General features: G+C 37.7%; 1 protein-coding gene across 6 annotated transcripts in view; it reads left to right on the plus strand.

Annotated features, from left to right (window-relative positions):
- ZCCHC7 (zinc finger CCHC-type containing 7) overlaps nt 1–18375 on the plus strand; it is a 114811-nt gene that overhangs the window by 72944 nt on the left and 23492 nt on the right. For all 6 annotated transcript variants that reach the window (XM_038170247.2, XM_038170248.2, XM_038170252.2 and 3 more), the window contains 3 exons: nt 3720–3763; nt 5051–5176; nt 6953–7123. In XM_038170247.2, coding sequence (XP_038026175.2) covers nt 3720–3763; nt 5051–5176; nt 6953–7123 — 341 coding nt within the window. The remainder of the gene's footprint in view (nt 1–3719; nt 3764–5050; nt 5177–6952; nt 7124–18375) is intronic.

An 18375-nucleotide genomic window follows, 5' to 3' on the forward strand; every position in this document is an offset into this window, starting at 1 on the left:
ATCCGCTCTTGGTGGGGCAGTATGTCTGGTTGCTAGGACCATCAGTGGTACAACAGATACTGATATTTTCTGAATAATTTGCTGTTTATTTCAAGTCATTTTTTTTTTGTTCTGTTAAAATGGGTTGTTACTCTGGCAATTCCAGTTTTTGACTACTCATCGTTTTCACTCCTCGCCGCCTCTCCCCTTTCTGGAATGAAACAGAGAAAGCTTGAATGCATATTGAACAGTGGTCGTAAGTCGTAAATCTGTCTTCACGATGATCCCTGCTCTGAAATTTACATTTTCATGCTGGTGGAGTGATACATGTGAATCTTAATGATCTTTGAAAATTTTTCTTCTAAATAAAAGCAAAGTTGTTGCTTACTATTCATCCTCTTGTAAAGGGATGCAGGATAGCCAAAGTGTAGTACTTCATAAAAAAAGACCCTTGCAGTTTTCCCCCAGCTTTCATTTTAATCTAAATTGCATTTATTTTGTGTCCTGTACATCATTTTTTTTTCTAGCCTCTTTTTTCCCTCATCTTGTTCCATGTTCAGCAAATTGACAAAGCCATTTCTTCTTCCAAGTGTAAAAATAAGTTCATATGGCAAAGTCAGTTTTATTTCTTCAGTTGCAGTACCAAGATTAATCTCAGTCAAATTAATTAATTAAAAAATCTTTCTTAAAAAAGAGCTTTTAAAAATGAAGATTTGGAAGGATAATATAACAATTAAAAATATTCTGGGAGGGTTTTTTGCACTCTTTAAGTACTGTCTGTTTTGTGTCTGCAAAATGTGCAATCTCTTCACAAAGCAAGGACAGTCTTGACAGAGGTTATCTGAATAGTTTTTAAATTGCTACTTCACTAAGGTGCTGTAAAAAGTAGAAGGCAAGTAGTCATAACCTCATTTCTTGAGGCAGACAAACACCCTGTGTGTGTCTGAGAAAAGAATGAAATGCTTTCACATTGTACTGGCTTGGCCTTGGAGAACATCAGGTAACAAGTTGTTTGCTAAATTGCGTAATTTTCAGTAATTAGCATATGAGTTTGTTTTATGTCAGTGCTTTGATCAAAATTACATTCTCAGTCCAAGGAGGGGATCTGAGCCTTCTGGTTGAGGTTGTGGAGTGGGCCCAGGAGATGGTCCCTGAACATCTCCCCTGGGCACTGACAGAAAGACATTAAGTTATGACCCATGTCCTCATAGGAAGAAGTACTGTGTCTGTGGTCTTAGGCTTGTCCTCTGTATCAAGGAGTTAAACGTTAGAGGTGCTACCCACCAGGAAGAGCAAAAGACAAAGGAGTCTCCAACAGGCTGGCCGGGATCAGCACTGAAAGCCAGGAAGGGGGCAGAAGGACTGATGGAGGTGGCCTGGGCTCAGACATACTTACAGCACCCAAAGACTGTAATTGTGTTTTGCACATCCATCCAACTAAGTAGAATTTATTTATTTTGGGGGGGGGGAGTGTGTTTGTCAGTTTGAGCAGTGTTTCATGATTTATTCCACGATTTTGTGCCAGACAAAATACTGCGCTCAATGAGAAAAATCATTGCAAATACTTGTACGTTGTCTCTAAAGAAAGATTTCAGGTTGGTTGCAGAAACATTCTTCTTCCTACGTTTTCTAGTCTTCAGCATTTCTTGTGACTAAAAATAAAGACTTGTACATTCTGTTGTGAAATAGACTTAATTTGGGGGTAACCAAACATGTAAAAAAAGCAGATTTTGTTTCGATGTTTCATTCAGCATTAAAGCTCTCGTGTATATTTGTTAATTTGAGCAATTTTAGTTTCTAACACAAGGAATTTTTGAGTCATGGTTTTCCTTGGGAAGCTGGGAATTTTGACAGTGAAGAAAAGAAACTTAGTTGGTTTGTCCTTAGAAAGGACATGTCTGATGATTAACAGGAGTTAATTTGCTGGTAATTTTGATCTGTAGCTTGTCAACCATTCTGCATATGGCATTCACAGTACTGATTTGAATTACAAATATCTTTTTCTTTGTGAATGAATTTTCTTAATAAGCTTCCAATTAATAAATAATGCACTGAAATATATCAGTACGTGTGTTTCTGTACTTTTAATGACTAGACACCAAAAGGCCTAATTTTCCTTTGGGTATATCCATGAATAGCTTCCACTAAAGAGAGCTGACACAATGCTACCCCTTCTGTCCTCTCTGTTGCAACCCAGACAGTCTGGAAGAAGTGGTCTCCAGGTATATATGGACAATAACATCTTTCATTATGGTATCTCTTGTTATCCTGAATGATAGTTGGATGAAGTATCCTTGTAGTTCTTCATTTGAGTTTTTGCTCAGCCACTTCCTCTGTGTACCGTGACTTAGATGCAACACATCACTTTAATTGCTTTACATTAGGCCAGTTAAGTTATTGGTAATGTCTCGGTGATGCTTATGACTGTTGATATTAGTGAATGTTGCAAAAAAATATTTTAGAGTGTTGTTGAGAAAGGAACAGTTATTGTTAGTCATGACTTTTGGACGAAGAACAGCAGCAAACAGGTATTGTGCTTTAAAAAGTATTTGTATGTTTAAGTGACATACCTCGTATCTAGATATTGTGTTACATATTTTATTTATTGACTTTTTCCATAAAAAGAGTAAGACACGACATTATGGATTGTATTATTGTAATTTCTAATCATCTGTCTTTCACTACAAATGAAAAATACAATCAAAAACAGATATTTTTTTTTAATGTTTGTGATTCTTGATGTTGTTTTGGTGACACAGAGATGCTTCAGATTTATGGTGTGGGAACAGGATAAGACACTTGGCATTAAAAAGCCTGCAAACACACGGAGTTTATTTACACACAAGTTACAATTGTTACTGTAGAAGTATAGGTAAAGCAAGTACTTCTGTTGACATGAATCCTCTGTTGATGATAAGAAAGATGCTGTGGTGTTACAGCTGTCTTTGCACAGCAAAAGAAGTAAACAGTGTTGACATGCAGAATTTCTAAACAGCTCTAACTGCATCCCTATTCCTTTAGCTTTTTGCCTTTTATTTTCTTTTTGATTTTTTCTTTTTATTTCTGCCAGTCCAAAGTCAGTGTGTGAGAAGGTTATAGTGTGACAGTTGTTAATTCAGTGTGTCGTCCTGATTTATTGCACATTACCAAACCCTGTTATGAAATAGAGTTACTTAGATTACAGTTGCTGTGGTTATGCATAAAGTCATTTTGGCATGCAGCAGTCAGAAAGCAGTACTGAAGACACAGATTTTTTGAATTCACAAAGTATATTTTATGCTGTGTGTTAAATTCTTGTTCCATATGCTCCCACCCAGTCAGCCTGAGGTCTTGAGCTGGCCATGCCCATGAATGAAGTTATAGAGAACTGTTTGGAATGAGAAGCTTTAGAGTCCCTGACTCTGAACAAATTAAAGCTTGCCTGAATTTATACCTGGGAGGTTGGGGGTCAGTATTATGATGGTGGTATCAAATAGTATAGAGGAGTAAGAGGAAAAGGATAGTGGTATCAAATATAGTCCACCTGATAGCTGGACCTGTGCTGATTTTAAGGTGAATCAGATTTACTGCTGAGTAGGTTGATAACTTTTCTTTTATGAAAATAGAACAAGTTTTCTCCCTTTTGGTACATTCAAAGTCTATTATCACTTTCAATAACTGCAGTAATCATAATGTTGAACACATTATGGAAAAAATTTCCATGCAAATTAAGTATAATTCGTTGTACTTCTGTTTTTCAGGGGATGTTGATGTGGACTGGTCCATCAGTAATAAAGACTTAGAGGTAACACAGAGAACCAAATTGTTCCATAATTGTTATTTTTATGTTTATTAACAAGCAGAGCAAGATAAACAGGATTGGAAAATCCCGTCTGTAGTTTTTGTGTGGAAGTCTTAAGAATATCCTTCCAATGGCATGTTAATCCTGACCTACCATTTATTAGGAGGGCGTTCACTTCTTGAAGAAGGTACACAAACAGTGGTGGGAGAGGATGAGGGGAGCAAGAGCTCCTCTGCAATGAGGAACTCATCAGTTCATCCTTTCCAGTCTCTTCACAGTAGTTGTTTCATGGCAGCTAGATCCCTGTTCCTGCAGGTGTCACCATAAGTCTGCCATGGTTAGTTAGTCTTCCTGCAGTTCCAGCAAAAGGAGTCAGCTCAGTCCTTAGTACTATTAGGCTGTAACCTGAGGCATTTGTGTAAGGTATGATAGTATCCAGGAAGAGTAAGCTGCAGCTAGGAGGTCCATCTCCTGATTTTTCTTTCCAATGTTCAGAAAAGCTTATATCAAAGATCAGTTTAGTCTGAAAAGGACCTCAAAATGTCATCTTGTCCAACTCCCCAGCTTAAGCAAATTGCCCAAGAGACATCATCAAGTGAAATTATAATCTCTTTCCTGTAAGAGAACTGGTATTTTGCACCTTTTCCATTCACTTGTCCATAATCTTTTTTTCAGTTTTTAAAAATTAGATGCTTACTAAGCAATAGGGTTTGAAGATAGAATTTTCAGTTCTGTCTGCATAAACAGAAAGTATGTATGAGGTCATTTGAAGAGGGAGGGTGTTTTCCAGCTTCTCTTTTAACTTCTTTATCCTTTTTTAAATCATTCTTTACAATTGCAAATTGCAGATTTGGTCTAGACTTGTTTAGCATTGTACTTTGTCCAAGAAGCTTCCCTTAATGTGTGCCAGGGAACTTGTAACTTGCATTTGCAATTAATCTTAGTTATATTTGCATTCTGGGAAAAATTCCAGTTCATCATGAAATAGCACAGTGAGTAAAAGTGTCTCAGCTAATCAAGTGAAAGCAAAATTTCATGGCTTTAGTTTTAAACAGCAAAAAAAAGCATGTCCTGAAGTGGAAGTTCAAACAAGACAATAATTTTTCTCTAGATGATGCCAGTTTCTCTAGAAGAAAATTATCCAGTTCAAACCTGGATATGCAAATTGTATTTGTAAGAAATTAGATTCCTAACTGAACACTACCAGCAGTGAACTTTATGAATTTCTAGCAAACATTGTGCCATAGAATCTCAAATGATAAATACATTTTTCTGTTTTTGTCTCCCCAGGCACAGATCTGTAACTATGCAAGTGTGAGGCGTACAAGCGTGCGGTACTACACAGCTGAGAAAAATGTTACCTGCAGAAATTGCAGTAGACCAGGTCATTTGTCCAAAAACTGTCCTGGTCCAAAGGTAAGTGCAATATTTTAATTGCCTGTAGATACAGCTGTTGTTTCTGATTCTCTTTTCTGATTGCCATTAGAAGATTTGCTTCAGTGGTTTGTTATTTCATTGCTCCAAGTTGAATGGTAGCTTGCACAAGATCAGTTTCCTATATAAAAATAACTGGTTGTTTTGTGAAGGTGATTACTTTATTTAGTTTTTATAAAGGAAAAAAAACATGAGTACAAACAGATTAGAAAGAGAGTTAAGTGCAAGGTATGTATATCTTTTTTATACTGTAGAACAAGTTTTAGGAAATATTTAAAATATTTTAAAATATTTTTAAAATTTATTTCAACAAGAACATTAAGGAATCCAAGAATCACCCTTAGTAAACGAATGAAAACAGATGTCTGTATAATGAACCATAATATGAATAATGTTAAAAGTTACTGACAAGATAAAATTACTTTAAGAAGGTTGGATAGATGCCAAATATTTAGAAAGTTTGTCCATGAGTTAGAGGTTTAAAATTCAATCACTATATTGTGAACAAGTGATGGCAGTTGCATGAGGGTCTGGATTTATCAGTCCCTGCAACAAAGCCTGCAAAAATCCATACCTCATTCACTGAGGATGCTACCTACACTGAGATTTTGAATACTGACATAAAACAAATTCTTTGAAAGCATGTATCCTGTGACTACATCCTGGACAGTTGAAATGGAGTGAAGGTGCACTCCATCACTGGAAAAAATGTCTTTAAACAGATAGGGCTTTGGTCCCAGAGTACTTTTTACGGTTTTATATTTGCCAGTCCAAGAGGCCATCTGTGTGTATTTGCATGAGTCACGAGGCATGGAGCTGAGTGGTTGTGGTAGGCTGATCCTGGCCAACAATTAAGCTCCAATCCAGCCACTCACCCACCCCCAGCAGGATGATAGAGAGAACTGGTAAGGCAAGAAAAACTCATGGATTGAGATAAAGACAGTCTCATAGGGAAAGAAAAAAAATCAAGAGATGCAAAGGCAATGTCTACTTTGGACCTCCCCATGCCCCCACGCCTAGTTTTATTGTTTATCATGATGTCATATGGTAAGGGGCATGTCTTTGGTCAGTTGGGGTCAGCTGTCCTGGATGTGCCCCCTCCCAGACTCTTGCCCACTCCTAGCCTGCTGGCTGGAGGTTAGTGTGGGAAACAGAGAAATCCTCAAAAGCTGTGCAAGCACCATTCAGCAACAGCTAAACATCAGTGTGCTATCAACACTGTTGTGGTCAGTAAACTAAAACACATCCACATATGGGCTGCTTTGAATAAAATTTACTCCAGCCAGACCCAGTGCAGTGGTCTATAGGACAAATAATATCTGCAAACAATTCCAGTATGTTGTGTCACATGCTGTATGTCATGTTCCTATGATACACTTACACTTTTCAGCTTTGAAGAAGTCTCCTAAAAGATAAGTGTTCATACAGAGTACCAAACACTTCTTCTCTGAGTGAAATACACTTTCCAATTTAATGTTAATTTTTGCTGTATTCACTGAGCAAGTAATTCTAGAGAATTTAATATGTGCTTCTGATGTCATGTCCAAAACAATAAAGTACTTGGAATCTATGCAGTTTTTCACTATTTATAGTTCTCCTTCACTACAGTTTCTCTGTGTAACAAAATTTCTATGCAATTCCTGGTAAGCGTTTAGGATGACTTCTTCTTCATTTCATCTTTTGTGGAATTTTTGTTTTGTTTTATGTAATCTTTTGAAATGTACTTACTTAAGATACTTCTTTTGTACTTCTCTGTAGAAAATTCCCCCTTGTTGCCTGTGTGCAGAAAGAGGTCATCTACAAAACACTTGCCCAGCACGGTTTTGTTTGAACTGCTGTCTGCCTGGCCACTATTTCAGGGAATGTCTTGAGAGAGCCTATTGGAATAAGCAGTGCAGTCGCTGTGATATGAAGGGGCATTATGCTGATGTGAGTATAATCCATGGCAAACAACTCACTCACTATTGTTTTTGTATCTGTCAAGAGCTGAAGTTACATGAACCACAGTTATTTCATATTTTCTTTCATTTTATAAAGCGCATATTTGTATAAACTTATGGAAGTATTGTACTTGGAATCATGAAGAGTGGTCCAAAGAAAACTGGAGCATTGGAAACACACAGTCTTTAATTTACTTTTGTCCAGTTTTAGTTAGGGTGGTGAAAAATGTCTATTAATATGGTTTTGTACTACTCATCTCTTTGAATAAAAGGATTTTAAAACCTAGAAAGTGCAGTTCAAACATTTTCAATATGGTGGTTTTAAAAAACAGGGGAAATATGCAGAAAAAAATGTATTCAGCAAATGGAGTGTTTAACACTTTATTTTACTCTGCATGGAGAAACATTGAAAATATTAGCAGCAGATAAGGAAGATAACATTTCTGTTGAACAGAAAGTGTAAGGAGGTTGAAATTAGGAGATATGTATTGCTACAAGCATGCTAGACAGAGGTAAAGAATAGCTCTGATGCTCTAACAGTTCCAGATCAATGACTTTACTATGGTCACATATTCATCAATGAAAAAATTATTAGGAGTTTAAACTAAAGTCTAAGTGGGTTTGGGAGACATTTATAACTGTGTTGTGTTTTATATTGCAAATGTCCTTTATGAACAAAATGGAAATGGTACATTCTATTTCTTACGCAAGTAGAGATGAATAAAAAATTTATCTGACAGTAGCTTATAGGTATACATGTCTACAACCATATTTCCACATTTTGGATTAATTTCTGCCTGTTTGTCAGTAGAGTCCTCTATTATTTTTGAACACGCAAAAAGAAAGATAATGATGACATTAATTCTGTATCTAATTCCATATCTCTATGAACAGGCCCTTATATACATACTGTAAGAGAACTCATAAAGTAGTGGAACAGTTGAAAAATTGTTCTAAATAGTTCAATATTAAAAGGAAAATATTGATTAAAGCATGGAATGTCTACAGTCTACTGATGTCTGTTTTAATCCCATAAGAACCACACTGATGTTTTCCAACTTCAATACGAACACTGAAAAAACAACATTTTCTTCTTAGACCAATGTGGCTCATACAGCTCATCTTGGGTGGGCACTCTGGTCCTGTAACCAGTCACTCTACTTCCTTTTTCATTTTCTTACACTGCTGCTATGTCTAAGCATTGGAGAGAAAAAAGTACTTGGTGCAAATGATAATCCTCATACTTTACTTAAAAAAACAAAGGCTTTACTTAAAAAAACAGAGATGTTATCAACCTTGCACCTGTATTCATGGTAAAAATGTTTCCACCAGTTGGGAATATGAAAGATCTCTTTTCATGTATCTATGAGATACTTGCTACAAGACTGAATGTTCATTTGTATTTCCCATCAGACTCTTGACTGTGTGTTTCAGGTTGAGCAGCAAAATGGGAGAAGAGTTTCTATTTATTTTGTAGAGATGTGGAGCCCTGTAAAACACATGCATTCTGCTATTGTTATTTTTAACTGGGCATTCAAACTTGTCTTGGATAAGTGAGTGAATAATTTTGGCATAAAATTAGCTATAGACATTTTAAAAATGTTTGAATATTTTAAGGATACTGAGGTATTTTAAAGGTCATTCAGAAAAAGTATATTCTCTACACAGAAGCCTAGATGGGAGTGGTAAGGGCTTGGGCATTTGCCTTCATTTGGGTGAGACTTTTTCCTTAAAACTTTTAACCATGTAAATGGTGCCACTATAGAAACACATTCTCCACAGCATGACCTCCCTTCTCAAAAAACATCTCTTCAATTCTTCTGAATGCATTTTGAAAAAAGAAACTAACTGTTGACAGTCTGCCCAAAAATATTATTACCACTAGAGAAAGTTAGTAGATACCATACAGTTAGTGTAGTCATCATCAGCTCCTTAGTAATCACAACTCCTGGATCTAAGGACTGTAGTGCCATGCATCACCACTGCATGATCTGAAAGAAATCTAAAGATTTTGAATAAGCACATTTAACATAGTTATTAATATCACGTAGCCTACGTAAAAGTTTCTATAAATATTCCAGAATGTGTGTATTTATATACATACATACATATGTTTTATATATATTCTATATATATATTTATAAACAGAAGCTTTTTGTAACAGCCTAGAGTCCTCGAAAACCAGCAACTTTGCTTTCATTAAGTATGGTGTACTTCAAAGCTAGACATGACTGTGTTTTAAATTTTTGCTTCCTGCATGAACAATTTTGTGTGAATTTACAGTACAGGGTGAACTATTTTGGCAAGAATGTTCCAATTCTGTTGGACACTTGCACAAAAGCATTTTTAATACTGGTGAAAAAGTATTGAATCCTATAGCAACTGGAGGTTTGGTAAAAGAGTAAAAGTGATTGGCAAAACAAGCAAAGTTTTCATGATAATAACTATGCATAATGTGAAACATATGGCGGATTAGGCAAAAGTATATTCCAGTGATGCTATCACTTTATGAGATTAAGTGGTACTAAAAAAATACATTTGGAGAGGTCTTCTATTTGTTCTTTTGTGTTTTGTATAAAGTCTTTCCCAAATAGTCTGTAAATGTGGTAGTGCTGAATTATATTTTAAAAATATAAATCAGATGAAGGTACTGACTTTTCAGTAGGACACTTATTTAAGTTTAGTATGAGGTTTAACTGTGACTTTAATGTGAAGATTTCTCTTTGTGTTTTGTAAATCACAAAATCACAGAATGGTTCGGGTTTGAAGGTCCTTAAAGACCACCTGTCAGGAGCTGGGATGCCACCCACTAGATCAGGTTGCCCATGTAAATAAATACAGGTAAAAGATGTACTTTGTCCTTCCTTTAACTTCACTGTGGGTTTTCAGTAGCAGTGGTTGTTATAGTGTAAGGGCTGAAAAGATGAATTCAGTTTGAAGGCATTTGTGACTGATTTGATCTTCTAACGTAAAGCATACTTATGTCATTTTTTTTAACCTTGTATGAAATTATTATGGCTTTACATGTCCCACAGATTCCTCCCTGATACATAGCAAGTGGTCTTTTATGCTTTATATTGTTTCTCAAACTAGAAGCAACTTAAACACAAAAATATAAGAATAAATGGCAACCTGTGTTAAAATCAGCATAAATTCCCACTAGCTAAATTTTCTTGCTAAAGATAGGGTGTAAATGTTTCCAAACACTCCTGTTTGATTCCCCTAAATGTTATTATTTCTGAAATTCAGAAACATTTGATATCTCTTTCTGAATGTCTCCTCCTTTCCTTTTTTTTTTCTTCCATTTGGTCAAAGATTAAGAGAGATCCTGAGAAGACCTTTTGTTCCCTTTCACTGAATACAAAAGTTTATCTGAATAACTGTTCTAACCTGATACAGATTATCTTCCATAACCTCTGTCATTATATTCAATCCCTATTTTGCAGCATTGTGGAATAGTTGAGTTTCAATGAGATGTTTGACCCAGTAGCTTACCAGTCAGACACAGGAAAATTCTCTTGATATGCTAGTTAAGTGTCATTTCTAGATAGGATGAGAGAGAGCATGCATTCTACTGTACATGTATCCATCCTGTTCCCCAAAATCAGTTGTTACTGCAGCAAATAATGAGAAAAATAAGAAATTAAAGAAGGAAAAATGAGAGTTTGTTACAGGATCACTCTAGACAATATTTGGGATATGCAAATAACGCTCAACCCATTTGTGATGCCCAAACGTTTACTTAGTAGTATTTCTTCTGGTATTTTTGCATGTTAGAAATTGAAATTCGGTTTTCTTCTTTTAAATGTACTTTTGCTCATAGCTAGTATTTACACAGTACCATTCCTTTGAAGAACACGAGGGGTATATTTCTGTAAACACTTTCTGGTAAGCAATTGGAAGTGTAATGTTGAGCATTTTTTACTGGACCCTTTGAGGCAGTCAGGGACACATTTGTGCTTAACTCAATGGACAAGACACTGGACAGAATCCTTCCACTCTAAGCAGATCTACCAGGACTCTGCAGAGATGTGGCACAAGGAGATTCATACCTTTACAGCACACAGACACTACTAGCACTGACCCTGTGCATATTGGCCTGGAATGCCTCAGCCCAGCATTGGCTTCATCCCCTAGCCCAGCTTTGCTGCCCAAAGGCTGCCCTGGGCAGGCATTCCAGCAAAGCTGTGCATTTGTCACCTCACCAGCAAGGGAAACCTTCCCCCCTTAGGAGAGCCTCTGGTTCCTGCTCCAGGCAGCTTAACCCCTTCTGCAGCCAGACCTCCTTCCCCTCCGTGCCAGGTCGTTCCTAGGTCTCAAATCACCAGTTGTCCCGGCAGTTATGATCTGAATTTCCCCTTCAGTAATCCTGAGCGTCTTTTCTTTGCATCTTTTGCCACCTTTTCCATTTTACATATTTTGTGAAGCCAGTCCTCATGCACTATAATTTTATTTTCTGTAGGGAATTGTGAGTCCTCTGTCTACCCCAAATTTAAACTCTACCTAAATTGTACAGATCATCAGGAGCGTTACAGCCTGTGTTTTGGCTGTTCACTTAGGTACACAATTAAATCAGAAAGGCTTGTCTCTGAAACTTTCAGACAGTTCTTATAATCTCGTGCCTGTCATGAAGTAGCATATCTGTTCAGTGAATGCCAGACCATACAAGTAGGATTTCATCTGTCCTGGCAGCTTAAATGTGAGAGTGCAGTAAAGCAGTCTAGAAAAGTGATCAAAGAGCAATTAGAAAAGGAAGAAAACTAACAGTAAATCTTTCTTCAAATCAGGGCAAGAAGCCTGTAAGGCCAACAGATGATTGAGATATGAAAGGAATGTTCAGCCAAGATAATTCCATTGCTAGCAAACTAAAAACATTTTTTGGGGGGCATCTAATGTTCGTTGTGGAAGAAATCTGGGACATTTCCACACCAAAGTATTACTTTAGGGAGCAAATCAGGATGGAATCACTGAAATTTAAGATGAAAAATGAATTCTAACCAATTACCAGAACTAGATAATAGTTATCCAAAAGGTGTAAAGGCACTGAGTGGTGAAATAGCTTGATGACTGAAGGTGGTGTGTAATCTCTTGACTTGTGTCTGATTGATAACTGAGTAGAAAATACAATGACGAATTTTAAAACAGGTCCCAGAAAAAGCTGGACAGCCAGGCCTGCCAGCCTAATGTGTACACCAGGCAAATTAACTGAAACTGTAATAAGTCAAATACGAAGTGGGTGTATAAATATGATATGCATGGGAGAATTTAAGAAGGATTTTATAAAGGAAATCCCACTTCTCGTAAACCTCTGGAGTTCTTCAAAGGAGAATGTCAAGAAGCATTTGTGTGAACGTGATCCAGTTAACATAGTCTACAGTTTCCAGAAGGCATTTGAAAAAGTTCCTGACCAAAAGCTTTTGAGGAAACCAAACAGGCATGGAATAAGAATATAAAGGTAGAATATGCAAGTGTGACATAGAAGAGGGTAAACAGCAGAATGACAATATTTGCTAGGAAGACTGAACTTAGTGTCTCAGTGATGTGAGCCAACTGTGAAGACATGCACAGTGACTGTAATAAACAGCAAAATAAAATGGCAGATGAATTTTAATGGCACTAAATGTAAAGTAAAATGCCTGGGAAAAAATAATTGCAGCTTTATATATGAAATGATGGGCTCTGAGCTCTACTATTCAGGACTCAATTTTAAACTTCGAAGATACGATTCCAAAAATAGGATCACTTCATTGTTCAGAAGGTGTGAAAAAAAGCTGATGGAATACTAGGAATCACCAGGCAAGCAGTGAAGAACTGGGTGCAGGTTTGATCCCTTTCTTCTGCACCCTTCTGCACAGCTACATCTCTTTAACCGGGGAGAGAGATGGCAGAGGAAAGGATCTGTAAAGACCTTCAAAACCTCTGTGATGGGAGACAGTGGTTAGGGATCAGTTGTTTGTTGCTTATTCTTGTACAAGAATTAGGGGCGTCTGATGAAGGCAGTAGGAGTCATGTTCAGAAAAGACAGATGGAGGTGACTCTTCATGCAGTAGGTAAAAGACCTGTGAGGCTCTTTACCAAGGGATGTAGTAGATGATGAGTCTGCTCAGGCACCAGAGGACACTGAACCAATTGATGGAAGAACAACTCATTGAAGGTTATTGAATACATAAGAAACTGTATTCAGCTTGGGAAGTCACTGAACTGGAAACAGCTGAATGTGGAAGAGTACTAGGGAAAGGAGGCAGACTTGCCTTGTTTTTAAGGTCCATGAGACTTGGGCTTATGGCCACAGTTAAGAGACAATGGGCAGGTGATCTGATGCAGTGTAGCCTTTACTCATTTCAGACAGTAAACTGATTGTAGTAACAGATGCAAGTATCTGTGCCTCTGTTAATTGCATCCTTTAAAGAGATATGAGTCCTCTCCATGGGACAATTTATCAAAAATCCAAGTGATGTACAAAGCCCAGTCAGTTCACCTGTTCAGTATCAGTCTGTCTGTATCATTGTGATGTCTATGGTTCCTGTAGGAACTAAGGTCAGACTACAAGTTCTGCTCAGAGCCTGGAGCTAAATGAGTCCAATGTTCTCCAGAGTTCTCCAAAATACTCTGAAAACTCTAGTGCTACCTTCACAGAGCAGATCTTGAGCTGTTACCAAATTCTTTGGACAATCCAAAAAGGCTTTAATCTGTCTTTCCCAGAAAGACCACTCAATTTTACTGTGACACAAAGGATGCAGAACAATCTGCCATGCACGCTCTGTTTCAAAGTGACACTCTCCACAGCCATGCTTTTGTCAAGAAGAGAGTATGAGGCAAGTCAAGGTACTTCATATAGTTTGATTTGAAAATGTTCAAAGTTATTTAAAACTTCAGGGTAATACATTTATTACTAGTAACTTTCCCCGAGACAACTCTAATAATTTATAGGCTCATCTTAGATTCTGAGTCATATTAGAAGAGCTGAACCTAGTGTGCTTTCATCAGGAAAGTTATCAGAGAAGCATGTAGCAGAGCTGTTCAGATGTTTTGAGTGCTGCTCTGTTTGACCATATGCTGCTCCAGCTACAAAGATGCACGTCTCTCTTATGCAATGTTACTACCTTGTCTTTCATATCTGTGTGTACAAATACATGTCTGTATGTATATATTTGAGGTGTACATATATGTACATACAGTTATGCTTATATACGTGTGTGCTGTAAACATCCTCTGTTTTGCAAGTTTGGTGGCAGTTCAGATGGATGTCTTGAGGCTTGTGCTCTACAGTCTTCTGTGCCAGCTGCATGGGTGGGAAGAGAAGTTCATAAACAGGATGATGTGGCAGGAAGGAGGCAAAAATGGTAGGCATAACATTTCCTCAAACAGTTACGTAAAAACAGCGTGCAGATACACAGTGCACTGCCTGAGTTCACTGCTGGAGATGGCAGGCAGCAGTGTCCTGGTCTCCCGCATTCTTCACCTCTGCAGTGTCCGCTGGCTCCGTCTGTTTGTACATATCTGCACACTTCAAACACCCTCTGAAGCAGTGCTTCTGCCCAAAAAACAGGTGTGTACCTCAGTTGGGAACTTCACTTATCTTTCTTCACGTGTCCTTTTCTGGCTGTTTAAGCCACGGGCAGCATGTTTTCTCACAGATGATTTCCTTCTGCCTTCACTGCTACAAAGTGCATGCTGGTGGTTACCACTGGTGCTGTGCCAGTGTTGGCAGGGCTGGATATGGCTCTGCACAGGCTGGACCTTACCAAGGGTGTGCTCGTGACGTTTCGGCCAGGGGCTTTTCCACCAGTGGTGCTGCATAGCCTCCATCCTTCTCTGCCCTTCTGCTGGGCATTGTGAGAGAAAGCAGCAATTTTGTCTTTTTTTCCTCAGTCTTATTCCCCAGCAGCACTCCCTGTTTTTCTCACCTGCCCTGAGTCAATTTCTGTCTAATCGTAAGCATAAGTAAACATTACCAGGAGTCTTTGTAATCCCGGTGGTTAAACACCTCAGTTCCGCGTGCAGCGCTGGGAGTGGTGGCCATGTGAGGCCTAGCTCGTGGGGAAAGGGTCTTGACATCTGTTTGTGCAAGAGTGTTTCTGGAGTGATGCATTGTGTATTTTTCGCGGCTGTTCCCATGCGGAGGTGATGAAAAGTGTGTGTTTTGGCAAATCTTTTGTCTTATTGTGGTCGCTTACAGCGGGGCAGCTCCTAGCAGCCGCTGCTTTGACAAAGCACCAGAGGATTCTGTTAAAAAGTTGTGTTTAGTAATTGTAGTCGTCGTGTCAGACCATAACTGACTTGGAGCTGAAGGATTTTTGCGAGATGAGTAGCTGTGCCAGCAGGGACCCAAGTCTCCTGGGCCAGCCGCGCTCTCATTAAGATTTGCCGCTAGCCGTGGCGGTGTTCGGCAAGTATGTGACGTGCATGCTGTTATTGTATGCTTGGCTTGTCAGCCTGCAGCTTTCTGACACTCACTTATGTCACTCTTTATTCAGAGAGGAAGAAGCTTTTGATAATTTGACAAGACAAGCTCTTAAACGATCTAGGTCATGGCCTTCACTGTCTGTGATTGTGAACATATTTCCTGAAAGCCCTGTCACTCATCACAGCTACATTTTCTCCCGGGGAGCCATAGGCCCGTCCCGGTCTCCTGTCAGCGCGTGCATTTTGGTTATTCATACGCCAAATACAGTGGTGGGGTTTTTCCTTCCTCCACATTTGCGAATGCTGGCGTGTTAGTGAGGCTAATCCTTCCCGCGCGGCGCTCCCAGCAGGGCCGCGTCCAGCGCCCGGCGCACCCGGCAGACGACTGGCCAAGGGGAGCGGAAAGGAGGAAAGGCCGCTTAGCGCTGTTTTTGTGTTTGCTCACTGTTGTGGAAATATGAGAACTGGTGGCAAGGGCCTTGTCTATTGAGCACTTGAGTCCTGGTCTGCTGTCAGGGGCTGTTTCAGATTGAGTGTTTTATTTTCTTTGATGTTCACATTTGAGAATAGGGAAGTGGGAATTAAACAACAGATGCATTAAGCCGTTGTTCTGGTAAAACAATAATTAGCACCTGATAAAATTCAATACAGGTCAAAACGCACAGTATCTAGTCTTGATTCATCTGGTGTGGCAAACAGAGCTGGTCTGTGTTTGGATATGAATAATAACCATTCCAAATTAATCAAATGTGGTTACAGCAGAAATGGCATTATTTTTGAAAAATTAATTGTGCAGAACTTGTGCAGAAAAAGGTGTCCAGATTTACCTAAAGATATTAAAAACCATCCTTTGTATATCTTTTCTGCGGCTGTAAAGTGGTGGCACTGCTTTTAAGAGTAGTCAACTCTTGTGTTCTTACATCTAAATGCTAGTAAGGTCAGACCACTGGGGCAGGAAATAAATGCAATTTTATTTTAATGTAGTTCATCACACTGCCATCGTGCTTGTATACCACGAGGGCTTTTCTTTAAATGAGGGCCATTCATGGCTAAGTACTTTTAAATAAATAAAAATCACAGCTTTGGTTGTTGCTGTATTTGGTTATTCTTTTTTCCACAGCAGGGCATGCATGTTTTTTTCATTTCAGAAGCCAGTATTCAGTAGTAATTCTTAATTACATTTTTTGTTGTTCTATGATAAAAGATATAGACAGTCATTCTGAGCTGATGCAAGGTAATAAGACTCTAAGCTAAAAGCATCATTTTTAAAAGGCTGTTCTTTAGCATCTGATTTAGACTATTGTATTCAACTTCTGACTTTTCGTAAGTGATCATTGTGACGATGAAAAGTGTTATATTGAATCACCATCTGAATGAAGAAAGAGGCTTGGTGAATTTTCCTTTACCTTCTTCCTATCTCCCTTAAGTTTTCCCACAGCCTTGAAGCACACTTGATGATGATAATAAAACTTACCTCTAGATAGCATTGCTAAGTAGTTGGGATTGTTCCTCTTGCAGAGTTTTGTTAAGAGCTGTGCCAGTTGTTGATTCCCACTTTTGAGTGATAATTTTCACTCTAAATTATGTCTTTGATCCGGGGAGGAAAATATATATATATATATATATATTATTCAAAAAATCAAGTAATGTTTTTTATTATTAAATAGCTACTGTGTAAGTAAAGGTCATATCACAGAGTGGCATTTTGTCAGTATATGACAACTCATTGATTGCGATTTTTCAACCATATTAGTCTGGGGACACTGTGGTAATCGAAAACTACCCAGAACTAATGTATAAATAACTGCTTGCTACCCCTGTGCTAAACCAGAAAAAGTCTCACGTACGGTTGAAGCTTTATATAGTTTTGAGGAAGAAACTAACATCTTTGATACGATATTTTTATCAGGTAGAGAATGTTTATACATTGCATCTCAAAATCCTGTGCTAGAGGAAAATCCTTTTGTTTGCATCTGAAAATAGCTCGAGTGTGTTCAAACTGTCAAATATTGTAGTGTTTTCCTGTTAGAAATATGATATACTTCTCACATTTTCTTTATAGAAATATTAATATAAAACTCAAATATTTACATGAACTATTTGAGTAAGATGAGAAATATTGAACCATTACACAGAACAGATTGTAAATTTTTCTCCAGAAAATTGTGTTGCAGACAGAATGAATAATAAATAATATAATTTCCATCACATCTGCGAAAAACTTACTGAATGTACCATAGGGTGACTGTCAAAAACTTGTGTTATTCTGTGAGAGATTCGATGGCTAATGTTGATTGTTGTGTATTGTTGCTGTTTTTGCTTTTTTAATTAACATGCTTTGTCAGAATAAAAGAAGGCAAGAGTTATGAGGAAAAAAAAAATATTAAAAATCTAAATAAATGTTACTAGTACTAGTTTACAAGTCGTCATGAGAGTTCAATGTTTGAAATTATAGCTACAGCATATTATGTAGAAGCCATGGAGTAACTAATATTTCTTCTTAAAATACTGAAAATTGAGATTGACAAACCAAATCAATAATTGTTCAAATGATTAAGAAGCTATTTTAATAGAAGGGTGAATGTTTTAAACAAAAGTGAAAGACCTCCATTGAAGTAGCTGTGTACACACTCTTAAAAAACTAAAATGGCTAACAAAGTGGCAGTGTTTCTTTATCTGTTTGTGGCTTGAGGAGAATAGAAGACAGAAATATTGACAATTTTGTAAAAATATCAAGAACAAGTGAGAAATTACCCTATGTCATTGATCACTAGCACATTCTTATTTTGTTTAAAGAAGAAAATTCACGTTTTCCTCTTCGCTCTTTCTTACATA

The sequence above is a fragment of the Anas platyrhynchos genome, chromosome Z (genome assembly GCF_047663525.1).
Source record: "Anas platyrhynchos isolate ZD024472 breed Pekin duck chromosome Z, IASCAAS_PekinDuck_T2T, whole genome shotgun sequence".
Taxonomy (NCBI): Eukaryota; Metazoa; Chordata; class Aves; order Anseriformes; family Anatidae; genus Anas; species Anas platyrhynchos.